This window comes from Sceloporus undulatus, chromosome 6, assembly GCF_019175285.1.
Source record: "Sceloporus undulatus isolate JIND9_A2432 ecotype Alabama chromosome 6, SceUnd_v1.1, whole genome shotgun sequence".
Classification (NCBI taxonomy): Eukaryota; Metazoa; Chordata; class Lepidosauria; order Squamata; family Phrynosomatidae; genus Sceloporus; species Sceloporus undulatus.
Window position 1 is genome coordinate 120,244,496 of NC_056527.1, and position 26,252 is coordinate 120,270,747.

At 49.1% G+C, this 26,252-nt stretch overlaps 2 protein-coding genes across 4 annotated transcripts in view; one reads left to right on the forward strand and one right to left on the reverse strand.

Moving 5' to 3' along the window:
• Positions 1 to 2,385: 2,385 nt before the first annotated feature.
• DOK2 (docking protein 2) lies at positions 2,386 to 11,073 on the reverse strand. 3 transcript variants are annotated; one of them, XM_042477145.1, is made up of 7 exons: positions 9,875 to 11,073; positions 9,014 to 9,294; positions 8,017 to 8,328; positions 6,978 to 7,071; positions 5,890 to 6,063; positions 5,250 to 5,428; positions 2,386 to 4,873 (listed from the first exon to the last, which is right to left on the reverse strand). In XM_042477145.1, exons 2-7 carry the CDS (start codon positions 9,074 to 9,076, stop codon positions 3,992 to 3,994), a joined length of 1,704 nt encoding a protein of 567 aa, XP_042333079.1. In that variant the 5' UTR covers positions 9,077 to 9,294; positions 9,875 to 11,073; the 3' UTR covers positions 2,386 to 3,991. The 3 variants fall into 3 exon arrangements, with proteins under 3 accessions (XP_042333079.1, XP_042333081.1, XP_042333080.1); XM_042477147.1 differs by lacking the exon at positions 5,890 to 6,063 and having other exon boundaries at positions 6,978 to 7,063; positions 8,034 to 8,328; positions 9,014 to 11,073; XM_042477146.1 differs by lacking the exon at positions 5,890 to 6,063 and having other exon boundaries at positions 9,014 to 11,073.
• A 47-nt stretch (positions 11,074 to 11,120) lies between these two features.
• XPO7 (exportin 7) overlaps positions 11,121 to 26,252 on the forward strand; it is a 36,138-nt gene continuing 21,006 nt past the window's right edge. Inside the window, exons 1-5 of the mRNA XM_042477144.1 lie at positions 11,121 to 11,264; positions 20,439 to 20,585; positions 21,361 to 21,454; positions 22,787 to 22,953; positions 24,834 to 24,899. Of these exons, the coding sequence (XP_042333078.1) occupies positions 11,247 to 11,264; positions 20,439 to 20,585; positions 21,361 to 21,454; positions 22,787 to 22,953; positions 24,834 to 24,899 (492 nt within the window). The 5' untranslated portion in view covers positions 11,121 to 11,246. The remainder of the gene's footprint in view (positions 11,265 to 20,438; positions 20,586 to 21,360; positions 21,455 to 22,786; positions 22,954 to 24,833; positions 24,900 to 26,252) is intronic.

Genomic DNA, 26,252 nt, shown 5'->3' on the forward strand with positions numbered 1-26,252 from the left:
ATGTGCCTTCAGGTTGTTTCTGAACCATGACAACCCTAATGCAAACTTATAATAATATAAATCTTGGCAAGATTTGTTCAGAGGAGATTTTGCCCAAAGGCTGAGAGAGTGTGGCTTGCCCAAGGATTTCATGGCCAAACTGGGAATTGAACCTTGGTCTCCCCAGAGTCACAGTCCAACACTCAAACCACTATGCCACACTGGCTCTCAAACAATGCATGCATGCATTTATTTTGCCCCAGCACCTCCTCCGTAATGCAGACCTTTTGTCCTTTTTTTGGACACAGCCAAAGCACCAGCTTCCTCTGTGCATTGCTGCTCCTGCTGCAGCTGTGACTCTGGCGCAACTGGGGCGCCAACGACAGCTCTGTGCGCTGGAGAAATGGCAGTGCGCCATCAATGTGTCAGCAATGAATAGCCCTTATCTGCCCAAGAGGAGCTCTGTGCATTGCGTGCGCAACCTAGACCTGCCTGGAGAAAGAGGAATCTGTGAACGCGGGAGCCCTGCGTGTTTTGTGGAGGAATGTGCGTCTGGGTGGGAAAGCCATTGCAAAACAGGAAGGACAATGGCCCTGGAACCAGCCCCAGTTTTAACAAGATTCGCACAGAGGAGACGCAGAAGGTCAAGAGTGGAGAATGTGGCAGTGATTCTCCGAAACAAATATAAGCACATACTTCAATGGAGAAAAGAACCGTATGTAGACTGTGGGTTGGCCAATATAGGTTAGTTCTTTCCAATGTAGCATCAGACATCAGCATCACATCAGTTAAAGTCAGCTTACATACAACACTTGCAGTCTTGTGTTTGTGTGTCTGTGTGTAAAATTAAGTGTGATCAGGGTGATGCTGTTTGTCAGCAATGGGGCAGAGCTGAAATGTATTTCATAAAATGTCATGAAGAATTAATTATCAGTTCATTAATTTTTGATTCCTTTCAGTTCTTCATTACTCTCTCTCTTGGTATTTTTCCTCTAATTAAAGGGAAATCTATCTGTCTGAGCCCCGTCAGGAGGGTCTCCCCCGGCCTCCTCTCCGTCCGTCCGTCCATGACTTGGGCGGTTTCCATGTCTCTCTGCCAACAGGTCCCTTCCCTTTGGCTTCAGGAAAGAAGAGGAAGGAAAGGCGCTCTGCTGGGTCTGTTTACCCAGCACCAAAACACAGAGAACCTCATGAAAACCCTAAAAGCACCAGCAGTCCTTTGGCAGCCATGTGCTCCTTCATGTGGGGAAACGTTTAGTGAGAGCTCCCTTTGCAAACAACACAGCCAAATTTCCAAATATTAAAAAAGGACTTTGTGGCTGGGGGAAGACAACAGCCAAACATACACACGCTTTCAAAGAAAACCAACAAAATCAATCGAACCTAGCTAGTTGTGGGGGAGAGGTTTGGGTCCCAGAGCATACCCTGAGTGCATTGCAGAGAGGATGGCCAGAGAGAAAGGGAGAGCATCTTGGCCACTGAATGCATGGTCTTAGGGGTGAGCCACATGGATGGGCAAACTCTGCCAGGGATGCTTCAGATGGGGATTTTTGGCACTCGGAAAACCCAGCCACTTCAGGGGAGCAGAATCTGTGGACAGAGGACAGATGATCCTTGCTGCTTTCCCAGCCACAGCAAAAACCCAAATCCCCACAGGGCTGTTGCATTTTATGGTGAAAGCTTTTGGCTCCAGCAGCATCCAGGAAGGAAATTCAAGATCTCAGCATGACAGAAGCCCCCCACCAGCTTCAATATTGCTGGGTTAATGGCTGAAAGCAAAGACCCTCTCAAAACAATACCTTCCACTTAAAAGCAGCGGAAGGGAGGGCAGTCCTGCTTGGCCAAAGCCCCCCAATGCTGAGCCACCTGGGTAGGAGGAGGCCTCTCTCTTGGGATGGAGGAGCCACTGAAAGCACCAGGACCATAAAACACAAGGTCCCATCTATCATTCAGGGGCAGCTGCAGGAGGAGAGTGCTTCTGAAGGCAGGGCTGAGGCAGCCACAAGGGCACCGTCTCCCATGAACATCTCAGAAGAGCCCCCCAAAGGCAACCGGACCCCACCAGGGACCAGCCCTGGAAGACCCTGGAATGACAGGTCCAGCCAGGGCCCCAAAGCACCCGCCGCCCGCAGGGCCTTCTTGGCTTCGGCACCCCAGCTGCGCAAAGCCCACCCCTTGGAAGCCCAAGTGGTGCAGACACTAGCCTCGTTCTGCACGGCTTCTTGTCAAAGCCTTTGAAAGCCTCTTACTATTTCCTCCCAATCGCCTGCGTCAAAAGCTTCTGCTTCAACTTGTTTTAACTGTTCAATATTATTTTATCCATTTATTTCATTTGCGTGCTGCCTTTCTCCCAGAAAGGGACCCAAGGAGGCTCACAGATTGAAATCGCTTTTAAAACTTTACAATAAAAATCTTAAAGCAATTAAAATCATCTATCTAAAAACAATATGACATTTTAAAAATATACTAAAACGCTCCCCATATACGTAGTACTACGTTTTTAGGCTGTTTAAACTGTTCCTTACTGTTTGAAATTTTAAACTGATTTTACTGAGAAGCCACCCTGAGATCTTATGATATCCGTCTGTGTCGTTGTGTGATTCCAAGTTGTTTCTGGCTTATGGTGACCCTATCACTGGGTTTTCCTGGCAAGATTTGTTCTGAGGAGGTTTGCCTTGCCTTCCTCTGAGGCTGAGAGAGTGCGACCTCCCCAGAGTCACTCCATGGATTTCCAAGGCTGAGCAGGGCCAGCTGGCATCCCATTATTCAGAGGGAGAGGAGGGTGAGGACAAATCTCCCACACATTCCCATTTTTCTCCTTCCACTGAGCTCTTTCCCAGACCTTGCCTTTCCCCCAAAGGCTGGGGGTTTCTGCCCTGAGTCCGGCTGCTCCTTCCTCCTTCTCAGCAAAGCGTCTCTCCGGCTGACAGTGGGGAGATGCTGCCCTCCAGCGGGGAGAGAGCGCTGGGCTCGGCCTTTGGCACTCTCCGGCCGCTGGACCCATGGCCAGGCCTCCCTGGCTCTGCTGACTGCCTGGGAGCAGAGAGCAAGAACCGGGAGTCCCAATGCCACAGGCTTTCACTGGATTGGACATCCGTGGCAGGGTTCTTGGACTGCAAAGCCCATCAGCCCTACTATCAAGCCCATCCATTTGGGGAGACAAAACTGCTTGGATGGCCTGGGATACTGTGACTCTCTTGTCACGGCCCTCCGTTTTGTCACCAACTTTGCTTTTTTTCCTTTAAAAATTGTGCTGAGTTTGGGGTGATTTTCCACCTGAAAGCCAGCCACATTCAAACAAAACCAGCGGCAAATGCATTTTTTCCCTTTTGCCCTAGACACCAAACAGACCACAAATTCCCTCCACAAAAACAGAAAAACATCCCAAAATCAGCTGAAAAGGTGGCCAGGAGTGACGTGAGACGGCTTCCGAAATGCTGAAAAGCAACAGTGTGGCTTGCCCAGAGCGAAGGGGCTTTGCCCGCCTTGTGGTTGCCCACCTCTGGCCCAGAGTTGCAGCCCAGCCCCATCTCATGGTCCACACAGTCCTTATTCCGGTTCTGCCTTGAGACTCCATGCATCTGAGAAAGAGGACCATAACCCACAAAACATGAGCCCTACTCTCCTCTTTGGCTCTTTGGCTCCACAGCTCCTCAGTGGCCTGGTCTTGAAAAAACATGAGAGGCAATTTGCTATTTAACCAGCAAACAAATACAGCCCAATCCTACACATAATTACAGAGAGGTAATATATTACAGTCTTTAAACATACCCCAAATCTCAAAAAAGGAGAGAGAGAGGAGCAAACAGAAGGAAAAACACAACACATAATTTATCATATTACACACCAAAGTCCCAGCAAGCTTCATTACTTTGCTCATCCAGGCAGGAACAGTGGCCCAAGAGGGACAGGGACAGGCGGCGGCCAGTGTCTCCCAGAACCATCTCAGCCAGGCCTCTGCATCTCTTTTCCAGCCAGACGACTCCTTCCTCCTCCTCCTCCTCCTCCTTCACTATGCATCCTTTGCCACCTTGAACCCCAGGAACCTGTCCCCACACGCTGCTTGGCCAAGTCCTTTTCTGCCTTTCCCAGACAGCTGGAACGGAGGAGGCACTGCTGCCATCTTGGGCACGGAGTAGTCATCCAGGCAGGGATTGTAAGGATACTCATGGCCAACGGGATCCTCAGCAGTGGCCCGCAATTTCCAGGCCTCTCCTTTGAGCTCCTGGGATTCATCATAAATCATGTTGACCAGGACCTCTGGGTCGTCATATACATGTTCCGGCCCAAGGCAGGCAGGAGCCAAACCCAGTCCCTGGATCCCATCATCTGAGAGAGAAGGAATGGGCACCTGCTCCTTGTCATGCAGGGGCCAGCTGGCACTGCTGTTGGCCAGTGGCTTGTGGGTGGCATCCAACGGTTCAGCAGACTCTGAGCCTGCTGCCACCATCTTTCCTGGCCCCTCAGATACTGATGGCCCATCCTTGGGATCTCCCCTGAGGAAGGAATCAGACAGCTGCTGGGGCAGGCTCCTTGTGGCGCTGGTGGGCAGGGGACTACTGCCAGTGACCGAGATGAAGCAGTCCTTCCCTGGCTTCCCTCGCCAGCCAGGCTCCAAGTTGAGGAGGGTGGTGGTGTCGGTTGCATGAGAGACTGGTTGCCCTTTGTCCGGTGCTGAAACTGCAAAATCCCATGTGCCCCCTTCAGAGCTGTTTCGTCTTGTGGCCCCAGCAGGAAGGGTGGTGGCTCTTGAGGGTGCCCTGGGAGAGGGGCCCCACTGCACATCGATGGCCTCTTCAATGAGCTGGATGATTTCCTTGCCGTGCGGGGTGACAAACACAAAGCTCCCTTCCCCAGAGGAGCATCTTCGGCCAGCCTCGAAGGAGAAGACCACCTGGAAGTGGAAACAGAGACACTCAGGGAATGAGTCAGGGGCTTCAGAAAATGCTTCTCATCCTTGGGAAAAACCCAGCAGCAGAGTTGGCCTCCTCCATGTCTGCTCTGGGTTTCAGCTCAACCCTTAAAGGAGCTGTCCAGAGTTATAAAATCTGGGATACTATTCAGAGAGTTCTTTTCAAATTTGGAATAAAGCCCTGAGCGGATCCCCTGCCTACTAACATTGGACCCACCAGCCACCCCTGGGTCTGATTCTGGATAGGCAGGAACCCAGCTGAGGCTGGAGGACTCCAAGCAGGGGCATCTCACTTGCCCTGGGCAGAGAGCAACCCTGTCAGAACAGCCAAGCCAATTCCCAAAGACGTTGCCCTTACCTTGTCGTGGCCAAATCTCCGCAGAAACCTGTAAGGCCAGATGTACAGCGCATCCTCTCCCTGCATGCTCCACAGTTCCAGGGCCTCGGCTTGAGCAGAAAGAAGGAACTTGCCCCCCAGCCCAATGCGTTCGGAGGCCAGTGTGGCCCTGACTGTCACAGGAAAGTGTGTCTTCTCTCCTGTCAGCAAACACACAGGGAGGAAAACGTCTGCTGATTTCATTCTGACAGGCAAGAATAAATGCCTCCAAAGGCTCTCTTCCTACTGGGGGATTTATGAGAGTTTTTGCACATTTCTTTATGGCACCCCTCCCCTCGGCACATGGAGATTTGGCTTTGAACAAAGGAAAAAACCCTGGGTTTTACACTAAGGAAAGTTGTACCCAGAAAAAAGGATTTTTGTTGCAAAAATGCAACAACATTTTTGCACAAACACATTTTTTGAAATACATACACACACGCTTTGGCAGTGAGGCAAAGGAATGGAGTGAGTGTCTCCCAGCAAAAGAGGGCCAGCTGGGGATGTGGGAAGCCCTCTTGCTTGGCACTCCCAGGCCCTCCTGAGGCCCCCATCCCTCCACTTTCTCTCAGTGCCCACTCTCCTGGCCCTCCTTCCACTGGGATAAACTCCCATGCCAAACCTTTGGAGCCTGGGTTGGGGGGCAGTCTCTCTCTCTCTCTGGCCCCCAAGAAGTTTCCCCAAAGAAGAGAGGATGATCTTTCCTGAAGGCATGCTTGAGGGGAAGGGATGATAAGCGCCTGCTGAGCATCATGTGGAAGGGACCCACCACTTATCTTCAGAAGGAGGCTCAGCCCTGCAAAGCCACAAGGCAGGAAGCGGCTGCAGAAACAGCTCCTCCAGGCTGCTTTGGTCAGAGTGCAGCGCTCAGCTCAGCTCCTGAGGTCGCCCCAGGCAAGAAAGAGGCCCAGCTTTTAATGCCTGTCCTTTGCAGCCAGGTTCCCTCTGGGGCAGCACCACAGGAACCTCCAGGTCTCCTTGGAGTGCAATTCCCAGCCAGCTGGCATCTATGATGCTGGGAACAGCATTCCAACAATATTGAGAAGGTCATAAGGTTCCCACCCATGGCGTAAGGATGGCCAGCATAGCCACATTGCTTGGACTCAGAGGCTAAAAGGTCCAGGGGGATCTCTCCAAGAGGTGGAAGGCCTGAAGCGGGGTGCCCCACCCTTTGCCTTCAGCCCCATCAACCTTTCAACTTTGCCTCCCAGATCCCAGAAAGAGGGGCAGAAAAACTGGGTGATCTCCTCCCCATCCCTGTGGGGCTGACTCTGGGCTCATGCAACCATCTCAACTTTCCCTGCCTCTTCCACCGGACTCCTCCATCCTGGGAAGATCCCTGAATTCCTTGCAATGCCAGCACCCACTTGGTAAAAGGAAAAGCAACAGGAAAAGAGGAAGACCCCCATTAGCAGGTGGATGGACTTCACCAAGGTGGCTGTGGCTGGTACCCTGAATTTCCAGGACCTGAGCAGGGCTGCTGAGGCAAGGCTTCTGGGAGGCCTCTCATTCACAGAGGCATCAAACTCAACTTGATGGCAATTGACAAAAACAACAGCCTCATGCATTTTCCGGGGACATTGCGAGTGAGATGTCCACTGCATCAGATGCTTTGAGAAGGACTCATTCTAATCCTGTGAGGAGAAGAGAAGGGCAACCCCTCTAACCTCTCCCTGCAGCATGTCGGCTCTGGAGAGCCTCCCCTCCTACCTTTGCTCATTGGGCTGTACAGGGGGTTCTCATCCATGGCCAGGGAAGCGGGCGCTTTGTCCTCCAGCCTGTCTTTCTGCAGCTCACTGTTCCTCTAGAAGCCAAGAGGAAGAAGAAGAAGAAGAAGAAGGCCTCCCATTAGCCAGTAGATGCCCAGGACCCACCAGCACCTTTTTAGGTGGCTTCCTTGGAGGAGCTGCCTGAGACAGAGGTGCTTACAGAAGCCACAGTCTGGCCCCAAAATGGCAGCCCTTTGGTATTACACAAGGCATCGCTTCACCTACTTTAATAGGATGTACAAAACTTGGGAAATTTAAATGCTGGGAGTGGAGAGGGGAGTAATTTGTTATTACCACTTGTAAAGACCACTTGTTTCTTTGCTTCTTTTCCCTTTTTTGAAAAGAAAAAACTTGGAATTGATAAGAAAATGGCATAAAGGTTTTGTCACCCCCCTCCCCCCCCAAAAGCCAACCTATCTCACTCCCTCTAAAATGCCCTTGCAAAGTAACTTTGGAAACTAACTGTGTGGCTTTCAAAAGGCATCCCCCCCCACTCTCATTCCCCACAAAGGAACTAATTACAGGAAACTATAACTTGTTATTTGCTATCTCAGACAATGCACCACTCTCATATGTGTCTCTGGGAATAGAGATCAGTCAGGGTCCTGTGAAACTGCCAATCCATAGTAAGTACTCCAGGGGTGTATGTTGTTGCACAGGAGAGTGTTTAATTTCACTGGATCCCAAAAAGTGTGTCCAGACCTCATGGTTCATATGCCTCTTATCTTATTCTGGTTGCCTCACTCCCATTCAGCATCCCAACATGCTGTTGCAGCCCACCTTCTGCAGGCCTTGTCTGGGGTTCCTCTCCCATCCAAAAGATGGGATGTCCTTTCCATGAATATTCTGCAGATGATGAACACCTTCCCATTCTTTCCATCCCATCACAGCAGCTCTTGGCCACGGGACAATGCCCCACTCCCCACTTTCAACACCTCTGCCTCCCTTGGGCCGGGTGGTTCTGCTGCCAACATCCTCACCCCGAAGGCGTGCTCACACAGTTCCAGGATCCAGCCTGCTGCTTCGGTGCTCTCGGCTGCCAACAGATAGCACTTCTCGGTGGTCTGGATGAGGAAGGGGGTGGTCTCCTTGGGGCAGCCGGCGTCTTTGCCCTTCTCTGCCACATACACACAGTCCCTCAGGTGGATGCGGCACCTGCTGCTGCTGCTGCTGCTGCTCTCTCTCTCTTTGGCTTTCCCTGCGGACGGAGGCAGAGGGCTTTCCAGGAGCTCCAGACAGGCCGAGGCACAGCTGCTCCCCCCGTGTAAGACGCCCCAGAACTTCCGCCATTTCTGGGGAGGAAGGGATAAAGACAGAAAAGGGTCCAACCATCCGGTGTCCTGTGTCCAGCCACCCCAGCCAAATACCAGCAGAATCCCCAAAACCAGCAACTCACAAAGACCAGGACAATCCCCTGCCACCTGCTTCTGGCCATCAGGCTCCAGAGCCGGACTGTTCTGGACAGGGAGGTGCCATGCATTGCTCTCACAACTCAGATATGTTTATTACCCATGAATCTGTCTAACCCACTGAAAAAGCCATCCTTGCGAGGGCTGCCATGGCCTGTCGTTCTAAAGAACTCCATACATTTTTGTTACACTTTGCAGACACAGCTGTCTTCTTCCCAGACTGTTCTGCCATCCAAAAGTGTATATCTGGCTGATGGGGACATTGAGAGCTGGTCTGTTATCTTTTTGTTTAACCCAACATTACTGCAAATGCTACGAAATGCTTGACTTCACATTACTACGAACGCTACAACAGAAAACTACAAACATCATTAAATCATACCATTGGAAAGGAAGCTGGGGCTGACTCTGCAGAAATAATTCAGTTGGACCCACTTTAACTGCCATGGCTCAGTATAGAATTCTGGGAATTGTAGTTTGTTGTGACACCAGAGCTCTCTGACAGAGAGGCTAAATGTCTCTCAAAACTACAAAAGCCCCAGAGACCACATCCGCAGGCCTTACTTACCTTCCAAAAGGTCTGTTGCTGGTAGAGGTAGAGGAAGCCCTTCTTCACCACGGCGTCTTCCATCCTTTAATGTGTGCCAGGGCTCTGTCTCTGGCCCCTCTGTCTCAGGGGTTTCTCTCCTGCTCCCTGCTCTGCCGCTTGTGTGCTCAATGATGCTCAATGATGCGCAGACACTTGTTCTTCTCTCGCCCACTTTTCCTCTCTTTCAAGAGATCAGGCTTTGCCTGTCAGCTTCCTGTGGTTGCAAACTCACCCAAAAGGCCAAAAGCATAAGCAGATCGCTGTAGAAAGACACTCACATGTCATGTACGGACATCCTCTATGCAAAGGCAAGGCTTCCAAGGCAGGCTTCGTAACCAACTTAGCATCTGGGTTTTCCCTCTTCTGTTTTTAATTGTTTTTAAACAGTTTTGTTTTACAGATTCTTCACCTGCATTTTAAAATAACTTCTGGACGTATTTTACTGACGTTTTGCTACGTATTTTAATCTTTGCTGTTCAATATAAATCCAATGTGGCTCCAACAGACCAAACCTTCTATACTATGGCAGCCTATTTCAAAATGGTCATAGGGACCCACTTTCTGTGTGTAACTTTTCTTGTTGTTGTTTCAGTTCAATTACTCTCTCATATATATTTGGCTTTTGAAGTACGTAAAGTGTTTCATGGTGTGTATATATATATATATATATATATATATTCTAAACCAGGCATTTGTTTGTTTTTAAAATGTTAAACCAAATCATTTCTAACTAACGTAATTCTTGACTCTTTAATTGCAACACAGTTTGCTAAACATCTGAATCTATATTTTTTTATTACAGTAATGCATTGTAAATATGGCTCTGTTTTGTTTTTTTACCAAGTTCTCCGAGGGCAACAAAGATCCAAACCTTGCCAGCAATGTTGAGAATGCTGCTCCAGAAACAGAGGCTCTTAGGGACCATCCTTTCCTCCTCCTTCCTGGGATTCAGGGGTGATTTTCTTGGCCTTAAGACTGATGAAGGCGATAGGTTTCTAAGGATAATAAGCCTTATAACATGCCTTCAAAAGGCAAGGTATTACCATGGACCACTGAATGGATCCCAAAACCCTGTTCTGTACTTGAGAGGGAAGAGCCTTCAAGACCCAAACTGTCATTTGGAAAGTGGAACTATCATTGATGATGATGATGATGATGATGATGATGGTGCCTTTCTCCCAACGTTGGGACTCATTTGGCGACTGAAATCCAAAGGCCTTTCCTCAGCCCGCCTTTCCGTGGCTCCAAGGGCTGCGTCCGCACTGAAGAAGTAACCCAGTTTGACGCCACTTGGGCTGCCATGGCTCCATGCTATGGAATCCTGGGATTTGTAGTTTCTTGTGGCGCCAGAGAAGGCTAAATGTCTCAACAAAACTACAGAGCCCAGGAGTCCGTATCATGGAGCCATGGCAGCGTAAGTGGGGCCAAACTGGGTTATTTCTGCGGTGTGGACACAGCCTTAAGGAACCAGGGCCTGGAGCTGCCACGTTTCGCACCCCGAGCAAGAAGGGTTGGCACCGCTTTTCAGCCTCCTGGCCCAAGGCTATGGCATTCTGGGAGTTGGAGTTTGTTGTGGGAGTGAGCTCTGGACCCCACTCCCAGAATGCCGTAGCCTTTGAGCCAGGGCAGTCGCTCTGGAGCCCACAACAAACTCCAGCTCCCAGAATGCCACAGCCTTGGGCCAGGAGGCTGAAAAGCGGTGCAAAAGTGGGTTATGGCTCTCATGTGGATGCAGCCTTTCTGTGCGACTCTGCTAAAGGCATCCTCCAAATCACTGGCTGAGGCTGCTGGGAGACGTGTCCCAGGAGCCCCTGGACCCTCGCCAGACAAACGCCCAGGGCAGCGTAATCCCAGGCTTCCCAGAATCCCCTGGGCCCTTGAGGGCAGACTGCTTCCTCATCCCAAACAGAAAGGGCGCGCGGCCCCTTTAAGAACCATGTAAACAAAGCCCCGCTCCCCGCTCCCGCCCTCCTTCCTCCCGCGCATGTGTGTGACGTCACCTCCGGGCGACCGTTCCCGAGTCTTACGCCACCTCCGCCCCATTCACGAAAGCAGTGCGGCAGCGGCGCCGGCGCCTGGCGTCCCTGTCGGTGTTCCTTACGCCATTTGCGTGGGGAAGGCGGGCGGCAGTGCGCAGGCGCGGGAGCCTCGGAGGGGCGGGAGGAGCGGCGGCGGCGGCGAAGAGCGAGAGCGAGAACATGAATGGAGCAAGATGGCGGATCATGTGCAGGTGAGGCGCCGCCGAGGCTGGGCCTTAGCCAGGGAGGCCGGCCCCGGGGAAGGAAGGCAGGCTGCCCGCCCGCCCGCCCGCGAGGGAGCCTGGGAGCCGAGCGCTAGGCCGAGGCCGCCAACCCTCCCTCGGCGCGGGCGGCGGTTGGGGCTCCGCGGGCCGCGACTCAGGGAGAGCCAAGGGTCGGGGGTGGCGGGCGGCGTCTTCCCGGCATGATGCCGCCGCTGGGAGGCCGCATGGTCCCCGGGCGAGTCCTGGTCGGAGGGACCAGGGGAGGCCCTCGGGAGTCTCCCGGCTCTGCGGATGCCCCGAGGAGCCTCTCCTGGGTCCTGGGGGGCCCCAGACAGACCTACTAGGGCCAGCGAAGGGCCCAAAGCCAAAGGCCCACATCTGGGCCCCAGGCAGAGCCAGGGCAGCCTGCCTTCCTTCCTCCTCAGAGCCAGAGAAGGAGGAGGGTCAGGCTGGGGAGGGCAAGGGTCCTGGGGGTCTCCTTCTCAGGCCCTGGCCCTCCTCTCCCATCGCCTCTGCCCCGGATCATGGGGGAAAGCCCCAGACAGAGGCTGCCGAAGAGGGAAGGGCAGCCAAGAAGGAGCTGGGAAGGGCCCTGAGGTGAGAAGGGAGGCGGCCCCATCCTCATCCTCATCCTCATGATGCCTTCGGAGGGGGGGGGTCTCCTAGATGACCAGAGAGCTGAAGGAGCTAAAGAGCCGCCATGCCTGGGAAGATCCTGCTGGAGGCTGAAGCCAGGAAATTAGAAGGCCAAGATTGGGAAAGGCAGCTCTGGAAGAGCTAGACCAGGCCCTCAAGGTATAGCGCTGGGCACTAAAGTGAGGACCTGCTTCCCATCGCCTGGAAGGGATGGCAGAGCCGGGGGAGAACGCATCCGACTACTGAGCCGAGTCTTGGCCTGAGTGGCCCTGGCTTACGGCACAGGCTCCTTGGGTTCCTCCCCTTTGGTGCCCTTCTTCACCATCTGCCAGCCTCAGGCTGACAAGGCCAGGCCAGGCCAGGCACATCCAGGTCCATTGAAACAGCACAGAGCTGCCCTTGCTCTTCTGCACCATCCATGCCTTTCCCCTTTGGAGGAAACACTGGCGGCACAAAGGCTTTGGCCATGCTGAGTGCTTTCTCTTCTTGCATTTTAGCACATGAGGAAAGAGTGCGCACAGGTGCCTCTGGCCCTTGGGGCAATGAAACACCGTACTTGCCTTCTGTGGAGACGCTTGGAAATGGGAGAGGCTCCCAGTTAAAGGCTTTGTGCATGAGACACTTGCCATGCGCTGGTGCAAATGTAGAGTGCTCTTGCGTCCTTGCACCTGCCTTGTAAATCCTTGCTGAAGTGAATTCTTCTGGCCAGAGCCTGTTGGGTTTAAAGTGGGAAACTGTGTCTGTAGATTGAAACTGTCTGGACACAAGGAAGCGGATTTAGTTACTGTCATGCTTTTTCTTGTGTGGTCTTAGTTGCATTCTCCTATGGCCCTGCTTGAATGGAGCAAAGCCTACTGAATGGCTGCTGAGCTGGGAATGTTGGCCTAGCTGCCTTGGCAGAGCCAGTTTAAACCAGCGGGTAAAAAGACCATAAAGCGGAAACAACTTGAAGGTACACAACAACAACAACAACAACAACAACAGCAGAAGGGCAGTAGCCACACTGGATGGGAGGGAAGGGAGCTAGTCTCCTCCTGTGTTCATAGGCAATCAATCCTGCGCTGTGTTAACTTGGATGCCATACTGAGTCTGGAGGGGAAAGGTGAACTCTTGGCCAGGAGTGTGCTCAGGCCACAAACGTTTATGTACACTGTTGATTTACCCGAGTGTAGCTGAGCCTCTTGCCCTATTCCAGAGTTGTACTGAATCCCATTGGTTTGACCAGTTACAGAGCAGCAGCAATGCTGTGCGCTCCGCATATTAAATTCAAAGTAAGACAGTGCACGGGGAGCAAGGAATGCCATGGGAGAAAACCAAATGCATTGCGCTTCTCTACACTGTCGTTGTGCTTCTTGGTTGTCTCAGATAATGCCTGAATGCCGCTCTTTCTGCCGCTAGGAGAAGTAACAGCGTTTTTGTTTGCATCCCGTTTTCCTGCAATAATGGGACTCAGGGCAGCTTACAAATTATTAAAAGGAATTTAAACAACATACAGAAGCATCAGTCAAAAAATAGTTCCAGTGTCTGGGAGCCACTACCAAGAAGATCCTGTTGTCTCCCTTGTTCCCACCAATGAGCCTGAGAAGATGGCAGGAGAGAGAGATGGGCCTCTCCAGAAGGTCTTAGAGCTGGAACAGAGCTTATATAGGGAGTTGTGGCCCTTCAAAGAGCCTGAACCTGAGCTCTTTGGGGCATCCCCAGCACTTTGGATTGTGCCCAGAAACAGATGGGCAACCGCTGGAACGCTTGCAGAGTGGGAATTGGATGCTTTCCTCCGCCAGCCCCATTAACCGTCTGCCTGCAGCTCTTTGGGCAATTGACATTTCAGGGCACTTTTCAAAGGCAGCCCCACACAGAGCGCATTGCAGCAATCCAAATAGGGTCATGCACCAACAAGGCCAATGCGATTTTAGGCTGCATCAGTAAAAGTATAGTATCTAGATCAAGGGAAGTCATAGTGCCACTCTATTCTGCTTTGGTCAGGCCCCACCTGGAATAAGACTGTGTCCAGTTCTGGGCACCACAATTTAAAATGGATGTGGAGAAACTGGAGCCATGTGTCCAAAGGAGGGCAACTAAAATGGTGAAAGGTCTGGAAACCATGAAGCCCTATGAGGAGAGATTTAGGGAGCTGGGGATGTTTAGCCTGGAGAAGAGAAGATTAAGAGGTGATATGATAGCCCTGTTTAAATATTTGAAGGGATGTCATATTGAGGAGGGAGCAAGCTTGTTTTCTGCTGCTCCAGAGACTAGGACCCAATGGAGCAATGGATGCAAGCTGCAGGAAAAGAGGTTCCAGCTCAACATTAGGAGGCACTTCCTGAGAGTAAGGGCTGTTTGACAGTGTAAGATGCTGCCTTTGAGTCTCCCTCCTTGGAGGCTGTCTTGAAGCAGAGGCTGGATGGACATCTGTCAGTGGGGATGCTTTGATTTGGATTTCCTGCATGGCAGAAGGGGACTCGATCAGGTCCCTTGGGGTCTCTTCCAACTCTGTGATTCTATGATTCCATCCCCGAGGCCAGATCAGCTTTCTCCCAGTACAGCCATGGCTGGCACACCCGCAACACAGCCTTTTAGAGAAAACGGGGATGATGGGCTGTGTAGTAGTGGCACCAGCGGCTTTGCCACAAACGCAGTGCCCTTAGGCAAGACACTCTCTCCCTCCCTCCCCCTTCTGCCAATTGGGAGTCATACTGGGCTGCTGTTAAGGCTGCCAATTTCATTTGTGAGCATCCAAAGACCTCTTGAGATGGCTGTTTTATTGCTCACTTCTTCATAAAGCTGGGGTGAAGGGATAGTTGAGATGCTTCACTTCCAGATGCCCCCAAACAGTTTTCTCTCCAACTTCCCAACTTGTCTTTACTCAAGTTTTTCTTTTTGGTCAATTGCCAGACAGTTTCGTCTGTGAGTTTTGTTCCCAGGTTTAGGATACATGCAGCTAATTTCCGGCCAGTTGGCTGCCATGGAATAGAAATGATCCCTACAGCCTCAGAGGCCTTGCTAGCCAAAGGTGATCTTGCCTGTTTCTCGTCTCGACTTGATCTATACATGTCATGATTTTCCTATTAAACACTTTGGCCATTAAAGCACATGTTTTGGCTTGCAGCTGGCTAAGGCAATGTCTCTCTTTTAAAAAATACATCGATAAACTCTATCTATATACAATATCTCAAGAGCACAAATACTGTGTATTACAGCCTGAGTCATAATTCCTGAAAATAGGTAGCTGCCTAAATTATTGCCAAACTTGATCAAATCCACATAATGAGGGCATCTGAGAGAGCCAGTGTGGTTTAGTGGTTTGAGCTTTGGATTGGGTTCAACTACCTACTCAGCAATGGAAACCATGGGCAAATCTTACTCTGTCGGCCATAGAGAAAGGCAAAGGCAAATCCCCTCTGAACAAATCTTGCCAAGAAAAGTCCATAGGGCTGCCATATTCTGGAAGCGACTTGAAGGCACACAACAACAATGGCATCTTGCATGGCTTCTGAAAGTCAGGTCTCTCTTTGGACAAGGACCTCCAGAATACTGCTGTGTAGCAGCTGAATTGATTCCAGTGCAGTTGAAAACACAGTTCATGGGTGACTGCTTGAATTCATGTTTGCATGAGCAACTTTCTTCTGTCTTTTTGTCTGTCTTGCACTGTTGTCTTTGGTCTCTTTCCTCGGCCTTCTCTTGTGAATCTGCTTCGTGACGCTGAGGCAGAGGAATTCTTTCCAAAAACCCTTTGTCTTTTTGTACAATTCTGGGTGACCCAGTGGCTCATCTTTTTAATATTCTCATTACTCTGGTAATACACACCCAAAGCACTCCTGAAATATGCCCATCCAACATCCATCCATTCAGAGACCTCCAAAGAAGGAGAGTCTGCATGAGACTTATGTCTGTTTTCCCGCACAGAGACTGTCCTGTTTGTCCAATGGAGAATGCAGAGAGGCACCAAGGAATAAATCCTTACGTTTGAATGGCATGTTTTTGTTTGAATGTGGTTGCTCCTCCCTCGCTTGGGCAGTATTTTGGTGTCAAGAGGCAAGATATGAATGTAATAAATCGCTGCTGCAGCCTCACAAAGGTACCTCCTGTTGCAGTTCCTTAAGGCCATGGGATAACTGTAAAATGTGCAGGAGAGAGTCCAGTGCTTTAAAGACTTGGTTATCTTGAATTCAGAAGATAAACACATACACCTGTTTATCCGATGGAATAAAAGACCTTAATGTTGCTTGGGTTGTGCCTCATGTCTGTCACATGAAAGCAGAGTTGTCTATTGGATAATGGCGTAGTGGTTTGAAGGCTGGGCTATGACTTTGGAGACCAAGGTTTGATTCTCTGCTGGGTGCCTTTGGGCCAGGCTCTGGCTCTCAGCCTCAGGGGAAGGCAGAGGCAAGCCTCCTCTGAACAAATCTTGCTAAGAAAACCCCATTCTAGGTTCACCTCAGGGTTGCCAAAAGTTGGAAACGACTTGAGGGCACACAACAACATAGAGGCTTTCAGCAGTGAATCTCTAACAGAAAAGGAAAGCAAGTCTGGCTTCCTTGGCTTATTCCGTCTTCTCACAACTCATGCAGATTCCTAATGCCATGCTTGGCTGGTCTCTCCTCTTGATGACTGCGGCCAGCAAGAGATTTCGGTTTCTTTGTTCCGGAGGAATGTGACTAAGACAATACGACCAGAGCCTCGGTGGGCAATGCAGCTGCCCCATCTTGATAGGACAAAAGTTGTCCATCTCCTGTGAAATGAGCTTAATCTCTCTCCCCTGCCATAATGCCAGAATTGGGCAGGGCTTGTGATTACTTCCAATTACAACTTGTTTGTATTAGGTTTTCTGGTTTAGCTGACTTACAGCGCTAGCATTATAGGGAGCAGCTTTTGCATTCTAACTTTTTTAGATATGGCGATGTGGCTTTACTGAGAGGAGAAGGAGGAGGAGGAGGGCTACCTTATGGAGGCCTCCTCCTCCTCCTCCTCCATTGTGAGCGTTGGGGTGAGGAGGATGTGGGTGAGCAAGGAAAGAGCAAGAGGACAAGGCAGGAGGCGGAGAACGCCCTGAAAAGCAGGGAGTGAGGAGTTTGGAGGTGAGCAGGAGGGGCAGAGGATGGGGTGATGGAGGCAGAGGGCCAGCAGTGGGAAGGAGCAAGGGGGAGAAGGCTCTTGTGACCCTTGCCATCAGTGCTGCTGTTGCTGCTGCTGCTGTTCTGCTTGCAAGAGCTCATGATCATCACCATTTAATTTGCTTTCCTTCTGTGTGCAATTTGGATTGTTGCTGAAACAGGAGAACAGGCTTCTAAACAAGTGTGCTCTCATTTCCCCCTTTCCCCCCTTTCTCAGCCATTTGATTCACTTTCCTCTTGTGGGTGTGGAGCTGGAGTAGGATAGTAGAATGAGCCTGCAGAGGAGTGTTTTGGTGATGGTGATGTATGGACTGCCATCATCATCATCATCATCATGGGTGCTAAGTCCCTGCAGAGGACTAGCTTCTGGAAAAAGTGAGGCACCATTTCTCCAATGCTGCTAAGAGAGCAACTGGTATCCAAAATGTGAAGGCAAAGGTGACATACATGCTTTAATTTAATGATGAGGCACCCCCCGCCCCCACTGCTTTTATCAGTAGAGGTAATGTGAGCCTTGGTGCACAGACCATCGTTGTGCGCACCAAGTGGCCTCATTTGTCAGAGAAGTGCGGCCGGAAATGAACTGGACCTTGCCTCTTCTGCTCACCATCTGGAGTTCTTTGCTTTCTAGTCTTGCTACAGTGGGATGGATGAGCAGGGTCTCAAATGGCCTCTTCACCCCTTATCCTCCTTTCTGGCCTCTTGCTACCTTCCCAAAGTCTCTGTCATTTTGGCCAAACTGGTATCAAAGTCTTTCAGATAGCTGGCCATCCAGGGTGGCTGCTTGCTGACCTCTATGGCTGCCTTACTGGTGGCGGTTATCTCTGCTAGGCAGGCTGCTAGTTGTGCTCTTTCTTTGTAGGGATAAAGCGCTGCTGAGATCAGAAGTGTTTTGTGCTGCTGTCCTCCCAGCGTTCTGCTCAAATCCTTAAAGCAAGCCTGGAGTGCTCATTGTTTTACATTGTAGTGTTTTAATAGGATAGCCTAAATTATCTGGTTTTTAACTGTACTTTGTTTTAATCTATATTGTAAGCTGCACTGAGTCACATGTCAGGAGGAGAATGAATGAATGAACAAGTACCTAAATAGCATGATCTGGATGTGTTTCAAGTCCAAGCACTTTGCCTCGGCTGAACAGCTGGAGTCTGCCTCAGGTTTCATTGGTTTTGCGGTTTGCTTTAGGTCTTGTCCAGAGTTAAACTGTGTTATGAGCTGGCTAGCTGCTGGTTCCTCTTGGCACCTGTGACATGGTTTTGTACATTGTCCCCAGTATTCCTCAGGCAAGTGTCCATCTCTTAGCTCTGCTGTAGTGGCACGGCTGAGAAGCCTCCCGCAGTCGCAGAGCACTACACTCCGGGTGTGTGGCCTGAGTGGGGCTGGGCGAAGTGTGGTGCCCCAGCTCAAGAGCTTACTCTTCTCCCATGTGGGAACCGCACATAAACTACAGCAGGCAGATGCCTTACCTGTCAGTGTAGTCCTTCTGGGGATATCAGTGCAGTCACTTCAGCAATCCGTCTTCCGGACATCTGCGGTGGGTGAGGTGGCCTTGCTCCGTGGCTTCCTTTGGGTCTACTCCAACACAGTGAGCAAGTGAGCAGGAAGGCAAGGCAGCCACCTGCACAAATGTTTCCCTCACCTAGTTCAGGATTCTGGAGGTAGGTAAGGAAAACCTGTGGTCCAGCAGCCTGCCTCCAGCGCTCAGGGCACATCTCTCTGGGGAATGTGACTCTTGCCTCTCTGTTCTGGAGAAGAGGACATTGTAGTCATCACTTTGCATGTTCAGAGATCCATATAGGTCTGGCTTCCCAGCAACCTCTCAAGACTACAGTTATAAGTAGGCATCCTCCTGCTTTTCTTACTTCTCTTACTTATGGAAGGTCTCACATCCTCCTGCATTTGGTTTAGTTAGTTAGTTAGTTTATATCCCACTTTCTCTCAGGCAGCTTGCAAACATGATCACAAATCAGATATAAACCAACACAATAAATATAGTACTAAAACAAAATTAAATGAATCTTTACACTGAAGCAAGAACCACATTAAAACCATTTAAAACACAATATATTCTTTTAAGATTCTTTGTCAGGATACTCGTACTCAAACCGTTTTTACAGATTAGCCTTCTATGCTAAGTGTGGAGATGACTGATCTCAAAATAAAGCGCTATTCAGTCTGTGGGTCTTTTGAGCCTAGAACTTGAGAGTTGCCTTGGCAAAGGTGATGGGTTTTCTCTGAGAGGCAATGCTCAGCGTCCTCAGATTTCAGGGAGTTCAGTTCTGGAACGAACAGACGAGGCTCCATTCTCGAAGCTTGATTGATCAAGACTTGGCGATGGTTGCATTTCCCATGCAAAAGGTATTGAATGAAGCAGACTCTATAAAACAGGAATCAGGCAGGAGCCTTTGTGCATCTTATTTTGGAATGCTTTTGTATAGGAAAACTTCCACAAGTGTTCTGCCTCTAGCTGTCTCATGCTTAGGTCCTTATCTAATATGCGCAGTGCTCTTTTGCTGCATAATTGCTATGCTCCAGCCTTGGTGAGGAAGAATCCCCACCCTTTTGTTGCTCCACCACAAGCATTTATTCACTGGCGATTGCAGAGTGAGCATGTATTAGTATCATATAATTATAGAGCTGAAAGGTACCACAAGGGTTATCAAGCCCAAGCCCAAGCCCTTGCCACAACTCAGCTCATCCAACCTTTGTGTAGAGACCTCCAAAGAGGGAGAGTCCACCACCCTCCAAGGCAGACCATTCCACTGTCGAACATCTCTTGCCATAAGGAAATTCTACCTCACGTTTTTGTCTGGAATCTCCTTTCCTGTAGTTTGAATCCATTGCTCCATAGCCTAGTCTCTGGAGCAGCAGAAGATAACTTTACTCCTTCGGATAGTTAAGCCGAGCTGTCATTTCACCTCTCTGTCTTCTCTTCTCCCTATCTTGTATTTTGTGATTGATTAGTAGTGTGTGGCCGATAGCACATATCATGTGGGTTGGCCTTTGGGCTGGAGTAATTATTAGATACATCACAGATGGAAAAATAGAACCATATTGCTAGATATAAACAGCAATGACCAAATGCCATTTATTACTGGAGTGGGAATTGTACAATTCCAACTGAAGGGTCACAGCGGAAGCATGGAATTCTGGTCTTAGCCTCATAGAAGGTGGCAGTACTTCTCTTTACTATAAGGTGGTGGGGCTATTTCCCCCCATACAGAAGTTTGATGTTTTGGGATGTGCAGCGATGGCAGACACCAGAGGCTGTGTGTGTTGACTTGTGTAGTTTCTCCTTGTCTGATGGGCCTTTGCTTTACCTAGAAAGTGCACCTGACAAGAGAACCTAGAAGGAGCAATTCTGCTGGAAAAAGGGGAGACAAAACATAATTAGATGTTCTCCTCTGTTTTATTTCAGAGTCTAGCCCAGCTAGAGAACCTGTGCAAGCAACTCTATGAGACAACAGACACCGCGACACGGCTGCAGGCGGAAAAAGCCCTGGTTGAATTCACCAACAGCCCAGACTGCTTGAACAAGTGCCAGCTCCTTCTTGAAAGAGGGAGTGTATGTATTTGTTCATTTTATTCGTATGCATGCTTGTTTGCCCACCGTGCTGTTTCCAAAACACTGAAATGAGCTGTGAGTATTTGAGGGCTCCATGTTCATCACTTGGTGCAGGGAAATATGCCCGTGTAGAACCAAGAGCCCCCAAACCCGGGAGAGAAACCATGGCTAGGGAAGAGAATGGGGTTCAGAAGCTGTGCTGTTACTCACTCAAAAGCAGTGGCATCTGTGCTTTAGTGGAGCAGCATGAGCATTTCTGTGTAGATATAAGTAATTATAACATAATTAACAGTATAAACACAACGCAAGGGAATAGTTCACATGTAACAACAAAATGTATAGAATAATGTGCAACCCCTCCTTCTGTAAATATGTTTGTAGGAGTCCTTTAGCTAACACTTGGATTAAGGCATCCAAACCATGGAGGCAACCTTTCTTCTAAGGAGTAGCTGCAGAACTGAAAGGCTTAATAATGAAGGGGACCTGAAGCAGTAAAGAGCTTGATTGCTGTCACATTTTTGTTTCCTTCTGTTAAACACATCATCAGTTGCAGAAGTGAAAAGCTTGATAATGATCTAGGAGAGTTCTTCCCCAGGTGTTCTTACCCTTTTGTAACAACATGATTGTTGTCATACCATTAATTTTCTTAAACTTCATTATATCAGGTTGCATAAAATATATCCTGAACTTAAAACTGAATTGTACTCACATCTTATTTATTTATTTATTTATCTATCTATCTATCTAACTATCTATCTGTTTATTAAACCTGCAGTCCTCTTACTCCCAGCTATTGGCAGCTACATGCCTTACGAAATTGGTGTCGCGCACAAACAACCCTCTGCCCTTGGAACAGCGAATAGACATACGTAAGTTAAAAACCAAATCCCTGTATTGCAGCCTGCCAGGCATCCAGATCATTTGCTTGAGATGCTTACGGATGCATGTCAGTATTCAGTGTGCCAGTGTCAGAAGAGACATGGGTTTTCCTCATCACATCTTACGTGTTTATTTTCAGCCAGGCCAACAGCCTAAGGCAAGAAGTAACATGAATTTTACCTTAACGCAGATCTATCACTGGGTTTTCCTGGCGAAATTTCTTCAGAGGAGGTTTGTCTTTGCCTTCCTCTGAGGCTGAGAGAGTGTGGCTTGCCCAAGGTCACCTAGTGGGAATTTGAACCCTTATCTCCAGAGTCATAGCCCAACACTCCAACCACTATACTAGCTCTCCAAATGCAATTTAGCAATCCTAAAACACTAAGGCTTAAATTCAGTTGTGATTTCCAACTAGAGTAGACAATTAGGTTCCACTGATTTAGTGGGTCTACTCTAGGACTACCAGTAGGATTGACGCTTGAATTAGCAGAGAGAGGTAAAAATAGAGAGAGGAAGATAAGCTTTTAAAGTACAGAGAACCTAAAAAGGGTTCATCTAACCATGGCAGCAGGGATGTAGCCAAGGAGGGGGGTTTCTTGGGGTCTGGACCCCCCTTCCATTAGAAAAATGAATGGTGTGTGCTGCTGCACCGCCGCACCCAAGCCCCATTATAATGGTGGCACTTAGTCTGGAACCCCCCCCCCCCCCTTCCTAAAATCCTAGCTATGTTCCTGATGGCAGTTGAGATCACCTAGCTTTTCACAACTTTTATGCCCCCAAACCTCCCCATTGGGAAGCTTTTGACCAATCTACAAAAGACCATAATGTTAAGGAGAGGGAGAGAGGAGGGCTTTCCAGCCCCCACATGCAGGACCTCACTAACGTGTCTGACTCTGGTCAAGTGTTAATGTCAAATTCCCATTCTGAAGTTGCTGTCGTTGGACAGTAAGCTCTCCTGGCCATTTGCTCCGATGAGAAATTGCTTACGTTGCTGAACAGCAGCCATGTTCCTCCTGCAGATGCTGGGCTGATTGATGCTCCTAGCAGCCTTACTAGCTTGCATACCCATTAGTGAGGAATGTTGGGAGTCCTTGGTTGAAGAAATTCTGCTTCTTCCAGCCTGATTTGCAACCATTGCTCTTGCTTTGGTGGCATTGGCTGCTTTGGGCGCCATTCGTTAAATATTGGGGTTGTAAATTTGAAAAAAATATCAAGCTGAGCCCCTATTAGAAAGGCGCATTTGCTGTTGTCTGGGTGACTGAACCTGCCATTGGGGCACAGCATCCCTCGTCTTGATCTGGGTACTCCTATGCTCTCTTTTGCAGGAAACTATGTGCTCAACTACCTTGCAACCAGGCCCAAGCTTGCAACCTTTGTGACCCAAGCACTAATTCAGCTCTATGCCAGGATCACAAAGCTAGGCTGGTTTGACTGCCAGAAGGATGAATACGTTTTCAGAAACGTCATCACTGATGTGACGAGGTTTTTACAGGTTGGCTTTCTCCTCCATCACATTCCCTTGTTGCTTATATAATGGTTTCATCGTGAGGGTTGTTGTAACACTCAGGGAATAGGCTGGTCTTTTACAGACTGGGAAGAACTCCGAACTGTGAGGAGTGAGGGCTGGGGGACCCTTGAGGAACACAACAAGCAATCGAGGATGACCTATGCCTGCCCATGGGTTATAGTCTTCATGAGTGGTGGCCATGGATAGCCTTTGTCCTTCCTGACTTGCAGTGCTGGAAAGGCCCTCATTGCAGGGCACTTTGCTCAGTGTCATGGCAGCATCCCTGTCCAGCCATCTCCAGAGAAGGAAGGCTCAGCATCTGCCAGCGCTTAGAACGCTCCTTTTCCAAAAGTAGCATGTTCTCATTGTATTTTAAAAGTAATTTACTGCTGTATTTAGCTTGTTCTTGGTGCATTGCTTGATGTGTTGCCCATTATCATTCCTTCTAAATGTAAAAACAAAACCCCCACTGACCTCTGAGGATTGGTCATAGGGATGGCATGAAAAGAGATACTGTCAAAATGCCCATTTAAAACCTATTGAAAGTAATCAGAAAATGTCTATCTTTACACCAATAAAAAGCAGTGCATTTGCTGCTGTACTTGTGAAAGATAACTCTGTTCCACCCTTGATTGGCTGATTGATTGATTTTATACCTCCCAGCGTGGAGACAAGGCACCTTCATTGCTAATCAACATGTTTTGTCGCAGGTAAAGAGACACTTGTGACACATCTCTTCCAGCTCTACATCTGCTGGGGCTGTTCAGCAGCTGTTCCTAAAATCTGGCCAAAATCTGTGTGTCTCTCTGCAGGGTCCCCCATTGGTTCTTGTCTTGCCTTCTAGAACAGCAGAGAAACTTTGCTGCTTCTTCCAATGACAGTTTTCCAAATATTTGAAGCCATTGTATCTCCCCTTAACCTTCCCTTTGAATTTATCTAATCTCATCTCATTGGAAAACCAAGTGAGATAGTGGTTAAAACCACAAAGGGTCCTGGGACACCTTAAAGATAACTCGCCCGCCTTCCCATTATGTAAGCTTTTGCAAACATTGCCAGCTTCATCACTTGTCACTACATCCGCAGGCAAGGAATGCCACAGTTAACCATGTTCTCTGTGAAGAAAAGGTTTCCTTTCCTGGAACTTCCACCAAATACTTTTTTAAATGAGCAGTGAAAAGAAATAAATAAAAGGATCAAAATCTCAGCAAAATCGTGTAATAACCAGTTTCTGGTGGAGAAGAGAGAAACCCACAAAGTCATCTCCTGAGCATCAGCTGTTGAGAGAAGGCCTCCTCCTCCTCCTCCTCCCCCCTTTTACTGAAGGCTGGGGGAGGATTTGTGACCCTTTGAGCAGTTGTTGGACAAGAGCTCCATCCTTCCAACCAAGGACTGCCCCTGTGAGCCGGGGGGGGGGGCACTGGCTATTTCATTTTGGGAAGGGCTTTCCCCTGGGAATCGAGCAGTTCTTAGGAAGATGCTGTTAACTGTCTGGCAGATCCTTAGCTGCATTATGGAACCACAAATGCAGGGACCCTTGGGGAGGTCCCAGGACGGAGGGTGCCTGTGAGGTGTCTACCGCACTGGAAGATTCATGCTTGATCCAGTATTGTAGTATCAGCTTTAATTTTATTTATTTAAATTACACTTATACAGCCTCTCAAGAATCAGCTGAAAACATAAGGCCTAGTAAGAGAGATAACTTAAAAGATAACCACCTGGGATGGTCAGAGTACAGTTGTGCCTGTATTTCTTCCCTGAGGAGATTGTCTGTGTCTGTGGTGCAATGAGATGGCGGCATTTTGTGCGCACTGCCTGTGCCTTGCAGCCTTTGTCATTCAAGCTGACCGTTCCCATTCCTTCTCCAGGACAGTGTAGAGCACTGCATCATAGGAGTGACAATTCTCTCTCAGCTAACCAATGAAATTAATCAAGTAAGTGCTACAGCCTTCCTCAGTGAAGTAAGTGTCAACCTTTCTCATTCATTTTGCTGTGTGCCGCTCACTGTGTGTCACTGTGCGCTGATTTTTGTCTCTGCAGTGGTGTGCTTTGATGGTAAGAAATGGACTTTTCCATCTCTAGCCTCCTTTCTCTGCCTATCTCCTTTTCCAGAAGCTCAAAAGGCAGCACTTTTAGAGGGAAGAGATCAAAACAGTGGTGGTCTAAGGAGCATTTCTCAATCTGGACCCACCACACCTTCAGTTCAGCAGCAGGTGGCAAGGCTCCCTTTTCACAATTGCTGGGAGTCATTACGTTCTGACAGTTCCTCTGCTTTGAAAAAAATCCTTCATAAACATAGTGCGCTTTCATCCTGCTTAGTACTTACAAAGAGTGTTGTGGCAACTCAAAAGACAGTATCAGATCTCATTTTACCACTTCTTAGTCAGCATGTGTCTGCTCCTGTGAAGCACCACAGCAACCCCTGTCCTCTTAGCTAGACCTGGCAGGCTCTTTCCTCAGTAGTCTTAGCCATTTGATGTGATATGTCAGATTGCATTTAGAGAGGCCCAAAGGAGTGTGGCTGCCATCGGGAGTGAAAGGGTTTGCGTTCTGGGTTTTAATCTCCCTTGTGCGCTCTGCAGTGGCCTCTGCTACCGTTTGGTGGAAGTATATTTATAAAGCTGGGGCTGAGGAAAGTGGCTTTAAACTAGAAAGTGGGGTTTATTTAAGATAGCCTAAATACACTGCCCCATGTAGTCATGTATTTCAAGGAGTGCTCACAGTGATTTCCTATTTTGTGGGAAGAGCCAGCGTTTGGTGTGGACATGACCATGTGTCTGTATAACTGCAAGCCAGACTTGTTATGGCTAACAGTCGTGATTCCTTTGAATACCAGTGGCTTGAAGGCTTCAGAGGTGGGGAAAGGATGTCATGAAATTGTTCACTTTTGGGGGTACTTTGTTGGGCTGCAAAGAACATGGGTGGATTTTTTTTCATGCTGTGGTCTCCAAATGCTCCTGCTGTAACTTGTAATGATGCTGAGTATTGTATACCTGAAGGCAGACACTTGCAAAGCACATCTAGGCACTGTTTAGTCTTGTGTGGGTTTTTCGGGCTTTGTGGCCATGTTCTAGCAGCGTTTCTTCCTGACGTTTTGCAATCAGCATCTGTGGCTGGCCTCTTCAGAACATGTTTGCCTGGAAAGGACTTGGCTATATATATTGTGTGATCTGGAAAGGCAGGAGTGATTTGCATGTGTCTTGTTGGTTGCTGATGGCAGTCCTCAGGGGGTGAGGGTCTGCATAAGAGGACTAATGTCTGCTTGATTCCTGCTCATTGTCTGCTGG